The 8407-nt window shown below is 32.8% G+C and overlaps 1 protein-coding gene across 4 annotated transcripts in view; it reads left to right on the top strand.

Moving 5' to 3' along the window:
• The first annotated feature begins 5780 nt into the window (after nucleotides 1-5780).
• LOC18045453 (agamous-like MADS-box protein AGL5) overlaps nucleotides 5781-8407 on the top strand; it is a 9843-nt gene continuing 7216 nt past the window's right edge. For 3 of the 4 annotated variants that reach the window (XM_024185651.1, XM_024185652.1, XM_024185653.1), the window contains exons 1-2: nucleotides 5781-5951; nucleotides 6074-6331. In XM_024185651.1, the coding sequence (XP_024041419.1) occupies nucleotides 5950-5951; nucleotides 6074-6331 (260 nt within the window). In that variant the 5' untranslated portion in view covers nucleotides 5781-5949. The remainder of the gene's footprint in view (nucleotides 5952-6073; nucleotides 6332-8407) is intronic. The other variant, XM_006437142.2, reaches the window with a different exon arrangement.

The raw sequence follows: 8407 nt of genomic DNA, 5'->3' as shown, positions 1-8407 counted from the left end.
TGTATTCCTTTTTTCAAATACAACAGACGAGCTGAATTATTCACAAATAACAAGTGTTACTAATTGTCGTACACACACACACACAAACCACGACGCAAGCCAATTAAGAAGAGAGAGGAATTTTTGTGTTTTATTTCATAATTTTTATTTAATTAAAAATATTTTTGGTTCGGGTTCAGCTGCCTGACAAAATCCCCCTACTCAAACCTGAAATTTTGTTAGGGGACTATTTTTAGAAACCTCCCCTGAGGTTTGATATAATTTCACTTAGATAGCAAGATTGATTGTATTCTCACTTACGTCCCCTGTCGTTAGTATACATACGGGTTGACCGTTAGTTGACTTGCGAAATGACTAAAATATCCAAATCAATTTGGTGAGACATAACATGTCTCTTACGCAACAAGTGCTTGTCTCCCTAAATTACATAATGCTTGTTTCTATAATTTCAAGTGACGGATGTCGTCTCCCAGGCGACAAATGTCTGTCTCCCCAAATTACAGAATGCTTGTAAGGGCTGGAGGGTGAAATCAAAAACCACTAAAACATAATTTAGTTCTCTCGGCAATAGACTATACCAGTCTCCACCAAACAAACCACCAATATTTTATGTGTTTAAAGAAATAATTAAATTCAAAACCATCAAGTTGTATGTCATCAAACCGGCAACACAAATAAAAAATAACAAACATTTTAATTTGTGGTGAGTGGAAAAAAACATTAGTGTGAGTTAATTGAATTGGAAAATAACACTAAGTAGAATGACACCATCATTTAAATAACAGTCACATGGGCATTTCCACATCTTACAGTTGGTGACAATCACAATTTAACTGAATTTCATCTGCCTATCTATCCAACAGTCGCTTATATACACAAAAATAACAAAAATAACAATTATACTAACAATGTAGCATGATAGCTAAGTTATACTTTATACATGACATTGTCCATTTTTGCTGCAGGTTCCAGTAGAACAGCAGACAGTTCAACTGACCTTTTGTCCCTATCATATGCCAATAAGCACGCGTTAATAAGTGAAAGTAAAGTAATAATTATGAATAATAATAACACTGACATTACTAAACAATAACAACAACAATTACAATAATAAAGAAAAATAATGATAATAGTAATATATTTTAATGTTTTTTATGTGACATGCGTTCGTGCGACAAAAACTGCTGCACGTGAGACATCACTTGTCACCCAAAAACACATAATGTCTATATGTGCAACAAGAGCACGTCGCCGCCCAAAACACAAAAACAGTGTTTTTGGGCGACATGGGTTGTCGCCTAGAAAAATAGAAACTAAATTCGGACGACATAAGTTCGTCGCACATACGACAACAATGTCACCTAAAAATACAGAAACTGTGCTTATGCGACACGAGGGCTTGTCGCACAAGAGACATGCCTTGTCGCCCAAAAATGCAGGAACTGTGTTTGTGCAACAAGCGCACACAAACACTGCAAATTTATAAACATATCAACTTTAGCAAACTTTGGCGAGAAAAATAAAAATTACAGCTAAGACTACTTCTATTTTACACACCCATTTGCATAAAAATAACAAATTATTGGCTTTATATGCCTTATTATACTATGTATGGTGTAAATCACAAACATAAAATAACCAATAATTAATTTTTTTCAACCCATGGCCACATATGCCTGAACCCATTCTCCTGTTAATCAATTTTTCCACAACCAACAACAACTACTTATAAAATCTCCAAAAATAAGAAAATCAAAGGTATTTTAAAATTTTAGACTTTGATAAAGAAACTAACCTATTACAAACTCCAATACCAGTGGCATATCCCGGCCGCCATCGATCATCACCGGTCGGTGCCCTTCGCCGACCACCTATATTTTTCTTCTTCATGGGTTATATATGCTCTTGGTGTTTATTTCTTTTTGTTCCAGCAAATGAGAGTAAGAGAGTGAAGTGAAAATTGTGAGAGAAAGAAATGGTGAAGATCGACAATTGTGAGTGAAAATGGAGTGGAGTGGAGTGAAAATTGTAAGTGAAAATGATGTTTATCTCCATTGCTTTTTTGTGGCGGGGAAAGAGAAATGCACTCTTTTACACCATGGATATTGTGTGTAATCGGATAATACAATTATCCAATAAATTTTAAATAATTTTTTATTGTTATTTGATTTTTTTAGAATTTTAGCTTGTCTTTTACATTTTTGCCCTCAAATAATAACGTTATACATGTATGTATACTAACGACATGGGAGGTAAGTGAGAATACAATCAATCTCGCCATCTAAGTGATATTATATCAAATCTCAGGGGAGGTTTCTAAAAATAGCCCTTTTGTTAGGTCTTGTGCCTATCTGCAAAATAGCCTTAATTTGATATTTGAGGCTTTTCGGCGGCCCATACCTTGAATTCATCGGGGACCCGTGGGTTTGGCGGCTTGCAGGGAATGTTGCCATCTCTAATTCTTAGATAATACTGGACATAAGTAGGTCCAATTCAATAATATTAAACAAAAATAAATCTAAAACATATTGTAACAATATCAGACAAATTTATATATAAAGTTTGTTTCTCACTTTATATAGTATTTGATGTGTCAGTCATTTATTGGTATTTTATATATAATTTTTACATTAACTAGAGCACAGATAATCTATCCACAAACACCCTACTTGAAGCTTGACAATATGACTTTAAAAACTAGACAAAAATTAAAGTGATGTTAGTTGGGATTCACGTAGGGTGCTTGTGGGTAAAATATATTTTCCTATAAATGATGCTAAAAATCAACTATTGTCTAACATGTCGTAATCATTGGTTGGTAACACATTTTGAAATATACAAATTTATATCCAAATTCTTTAAGTATTACTATTACTATTCAGTTAAAAATATATATATTAGATATCTCAATATCTAAGTTTAATTTAAGTTCTAATTAATATTACATTCGTCTATTGAATGACGATTAAGTAATTTTATAAACTATGAAACCTATCGTCTATTAAATTAATGACACATAATATGAAGACTCAAGTTGCGACTCAATCACAAATGTTTCTCCCTTCTTCTTGAATTAAAAAGAACAGCAAAAGGAGTTAATTGTATGGATTTTAAGAAGTGATAAAAAAAGTAATGCTAGCTGTAGTCAAGTTTACAAAGATTAGATACAATGTTTTTATGCTTATAGATGTGGTAAACGCGTGGACCTCTTATACAAATAACTACAGTAACTATTAGACAGAGAAATGTTATGACGAAATCATGTCATTTGAATCATTAAGTGAGAATTGACAAATTTGTTTTCCTGACTTTATAAACATAAATCTTCTGGAGTGGTTTTCTCCAAGTAAACAATTTTTCATTTCACCGCATACGATAGCAATATAAATGAGTCCGACGTATGTATGTTTATTTGAAATCAGTGAATATCATTAGAATAAGGTTCATAAGTTCTCAAATGAATTTACATACTTGAGCAGGAAAATCTTTTACCCTCACCAAAAACTCAAAGTAAATGAATAAAAAAATCTGTCATTCCTTTTTTTTTCCCCAATACATACATACACAATTGAACAAAGAAATTTGAATTTTTCCACAGAGGATTTGGATGGTGAAAGTCAGCATGAGACTCAGGACAATATTTCAAAAACTTTGTGGAAATGTCCTGGAAAGGCTGGGAGGTTTCAGACAAACCATAAAGCTTAAGAACATTGGTGAATGGTTTAAACATGGACTTGACTCGGATTCCAGTAGGAATGATTTGGAGGTGCTAGCCAAAAATTCTCTATCCATGTTTGATAAAGATTCAAAGAAGAGAGATAAAGCTTAAAGCATAATTAATGATCAGATGTAAAAGAGCTGATCACTTAACAGAGTGGTGTGGTTGTCAAAAATTCTCCAAGTACCCGGCCAGAGCAAATAGCCAAATAGAAAGATGTAAAAATGTTACAGCCGTAGTTCATCAGTGAGTCTATTTATTATGATTGTTATCATTGATTTATGGTATTGATTGTCTTTGAAATCTAGTTATTGCATGCATTGAAGGCTACATTCACATTGAAAATTAATTTGAATCAGCTGGCTAGCCGGTCTGCGCAAAGCTGGGCGACTTCATTTTCTTCCCCAGAAATGATTACCCATACCAATTTCAAAATCCGGTAACAATATGGTCAATCGGTATGAATCTGAAAGTCTTAATTTACACATCTTTTTGCATTTTATTATTGTCACGCATGCATTTATTTAATTATCAGATTGTTGTTTTGAATTAACACGTGTACATTACCAATATGAGGTAATTATATTTGTGAATGAGCGTCTTTTATCTGAATTATTGTGGATTTTTAATTATGACATTTCATATAAATACTAGAGCAGGCAAACCTAATGTTATAAATACTTGAATTAATTAAGAATATGAAATTTTGATAGCCCTCAACTCTTGAGTTAGTTTTTGAGTTGTTTTAGGCCCGTAGGCTTTTATATGATATCTTGAACTAATTTACTAACTTACAATAAGCATGCCATAATGAACAAAGTTTCAGTTTATTATTCTAATCAAATAAACATGCCATAATGAACAATGTCTTCTTCAATTGTTGTGTGGTTGAAGAACAAAGTGGTGAGAGGCTATGTGCCCAAATAGACAAAATCTACTTAATTAATCAAATTGTTCAACCTGAGCCGTCACACAGTTGCACTCATCTTTTACATATTCTCTACACACTCTCAAAAACCAAAAAGAGAGAGAGAGAGAGAGAGAGACTGAAATTAAGCTCCTTGGATGAAATTACAGGCATAATTTTAATATGATTTTATGTCCATTGTAAATGAAATTTATTTTGCAGTGCATTACACAATGCAAATAGTTAAGCAATTTCCAAATGGGTTCAATCCTTTAACATTTTTTTGAATACCCAAAAGAAAAAAAAAAAGAATAAAAGGGCAAAACTTGTAATAAGCTGGGTGCCATAGTGCCGGAAGCAAAATTTAGTAATAGAAAGCCATATTGGTCATGGACTTGAAGCACTACACTTATGTTCCCAAAGTGAATAATAAGGTTAACATACCTCACCATCTTTACCATAAATGAAGAAAAAGAATAGGAGATGGTGAACAGGACATCACATGGGAGTCCTTTTTTTTTTTTCACTAACAAATAAAACTTCTAATAATGTAGGAGAGAGAGAAAGAGAGCTAAAAATACAAGTCGTATGAGATCAGAAACAAATTTAGGACAAAGCCCCCACCCTAAATAAAAACTCCAAAATCCAAAAAGAAAGCAAAAAATAATAATATGATACGTCCTCTCGTTTTGTAATTTTTCATTAAATCTAAAATCTTTGTAATTTTCCAGCTTAGCATCAAGGTCTCATTCAACACCATTTACCATCATTAGCAGTCACTTCCAAAACAAAACTCTTATTATCAACTTTCCATTTTGTTCACATTCATCAACGAATTAATGAATGATTAATAACGCCAGAAGGTCTTTGATATTCCTAAAGCATTACTTCTTATCAATTTAATGCTTGCCATATGGATATCCATATTATCATAATTGATTAAACAGAAAAGAGGCAGTGTTTTAAAAACACCCCAAGACTTTTCTTAATAATACTCCATGAAAATTAACTTATACCATATGAATTAAAATATTACATATACCCAAAAAAAAAAAGGTAAAAAGAAAAAGAAGATGAAATTAAGAATATAATTAATTTAGCATTATATATGGTTGAAGGGTCTATTTTCTATCTATAAATATATCAATGGCCTAAAAGAACTCACTTCCATTTTCTGCAACTCCAAGCACTGTTGCTGACAAACTACACCAAAAAGAAGCGAGCTAGCTCTAGTGAAATTATCAAGAATCCTTATTCCTCTTTAGGTCTTCTTTCCAGGTTATATTTAATTAATTAGTATATGCATAATTAAAACAAAGATTACATGTAAGTTTTTTTTTTTTTTTCCTTCTTCTTTGTGTGTTTGTGTGTGTTTATATGTATATATGTATCTAGATAGATAGATAGATAGATATATTTTTTTCTTTTTTCTTTTTTGTCTTTTTCAGGTGTAGCTCAAGCAAGTTACCAGCAACCATGGAGTTTCCAAAACAAAACCCAGAAAGCTCAAGCCAAAGCAAGAAAATAGGAAGAGGCAAAATTGAGATAAAGCGGATCGAGAACACAACAAACAGACAAGTCACCTTCTGTAAACGCCGCAATGGATTGTTGAAGAAAGCTTATGAACTGTCTGTCTTGTGTGATGCTGAAGTTGCTCTCATCGTCTTCTCTAGCCGTGGCCGCCTTTATGAATATGCTAACAACAGGTTTTCATTTTCTCTTTTTCTCTTTTTCCTTTTTCAAGTCAGCTTCAATTTTTATATATAAAGCTCCAATATATTAATTTTTTTTCCCTTAAGTTATATATATATATATTTTTCCATTGAGAAAGATTTTTGATCAACATGCATGATCATTTTGTTCAGCTGAGGTTATTGCATCATGGGTGTAAAGTAAAGTTTCAATTTCTGTTTTCTTGTTTTTTTGAGTTATTTTTCTTTATTTTTTTTGAGTGGTTTGCAGCTTATTATCTTGCATAAAAGTCTAATGATTATATTATTAAAGTTTAATGAAATATCCAGAAGAAACCGATTCTTCACTGATCTAATCCGTTTCTTGATTTTGTTTGTTTTCATTTCTGGGATTTTACAAATATTTCTCTTTCTTCTGAGTTCTTTGTTTGTTTAATAGATACGCAGATCTGCCCAAATAGATATAAATGGAAGTGATTTATATTTTATATTTACTCTTTGAAGTTTTCTAGAGCAAAAACAACAAGGGCTTATCAATCAAACTGTCTATCCAAGTTTCTGAAAATCTCAGCTTCCATTGATGTTAATCTATACCGAAAGAAATTAAAAGAAAAAAAAAAGGGAGTCTGCTTCAATGAAGCTGTGCGTGTCAAGCTCTCTAATTGGTCCATTCTCTTGCTTCTCTTCAAGATTTGACACATCCTTAAAAGCTTGTCAATTCAAGAAATTGAAGCTATGCCAACAAATTTGATAAAGCCACCATCAATTTTGCAGACTAGCTAGGGTTTTTAAAACCCTGCTGATTGCTGTCTGATCGTAATCTTAATTATCACAAATCTTTATTACTTGAATCAATCTGTCAAGGCCATATATATTAAATAAATGGTTTAATTTATAGCCGGTCTGGATCTTTATCCCCTGTTTGTTTGCTGATGGCCTTTTTACCCGGAGGGGATTTGGTTAAATTTGTTGAACAAAACATTGTTACCAAGAACCAGTCAAATTTCAGATTAGGGTTTCATTTTTGCTCAAAACCTCATCAGCATGACAACAACAGCTGTAAAATAAGGGGGTTGATTTCATAGGTTAATGGGTTCTGATATTTACCTTGTAACCCTCTTCCAAAACTCATTAAACTCGTCTAATCTTTTATCTATATTAATTAGGGTTTCATTGAACAAATCTTTATAACTGGTATTAGGCTTTTGTCCCATCATTTTGACCCAATTTTTGCCCTTCTCTAGATCATAAGACAAAGAATGTGGTGGTTGTGAATTGTGTGATAAGGGCTTTGTTGAGTGAGCTGTACTATTATTATTATTATCATCATCGCCATCATCGTCATCATCGTGTCTTAGTTACAACTCAAGAATCTCTGGTCACGTCAGACATGAATTTTTCAGTTCTTCAAATATGACACTTAACAATATGATGTCATGATTCCTTTACTTAGCTTCTCTTTTTCTCTATTATCTGACGAACGATATCTATTCTCTTAGCATTCAGTTTTTCCATTTCTCTAGTTTCTTCTGCTTTTAGATCCCTTTCTCACTTTGAAGCTGCAGCTAAAAGCAACCACGTTATTGACCTACAGCGGTGGGGCACTGGGGGCAATCACATCTCCAGTTCATTTTGCACTTGTGAGAGAAAGAGAGAGTTATATTTTTGTTGCAAAGCACAGTAATCGTTATATGTATCATATATGTTAGTAGAGTAACACATTATATTTATGTCATTGGTAGAAAAACTTTAACTTTAGTATACGAATTTATGCTACAGGTCATATCATAAACCCTTATACACATACACACACAAATGTTTAAATCAAAAGAAAAATAAGACAGAAGAAAGAAAGAGAAATCAAAATAAATAAATAAATAAAAGGTTTGAGGTGACAGAAAATGAGAGAGCGGGGAAACAAAGGGTACGAGCCAATGGGGGATCACTGCACATTTACTGGAGAGTTTCATCAATCCCTGCTTCTGCTGCTTCCTGCATTAACAGACTTTTCTTTTCTTTCTTTCTTTCAACTTTGACAGATGCCCGCAAATCTTCTCTCTCTCCCTCACCTCCCCCCCCCCCACGGGTTCG

This window comes from Citrus clementina, unplaced genomic scaffold (genome assembly GCF_000493195.1).
Source record: "Citrus clementina cultivar Clemenules unplaced genomic scaffold, Citrus_clementina_v1.0 scaffold_4, whole genome shotgun sequence".
In the NCBI taxonomy this organism is placed as follows: Eukaryota; Viridiplantae; Streptophyta; class Magnoliopsida; order Sapindales; family Rutaceae; genus Citrus; species Citrus x clementina.
Note: the sequence above shows the minus strand (reverse complement) of the source record. Positions and strands in the feature narration are given on the sequence as shown.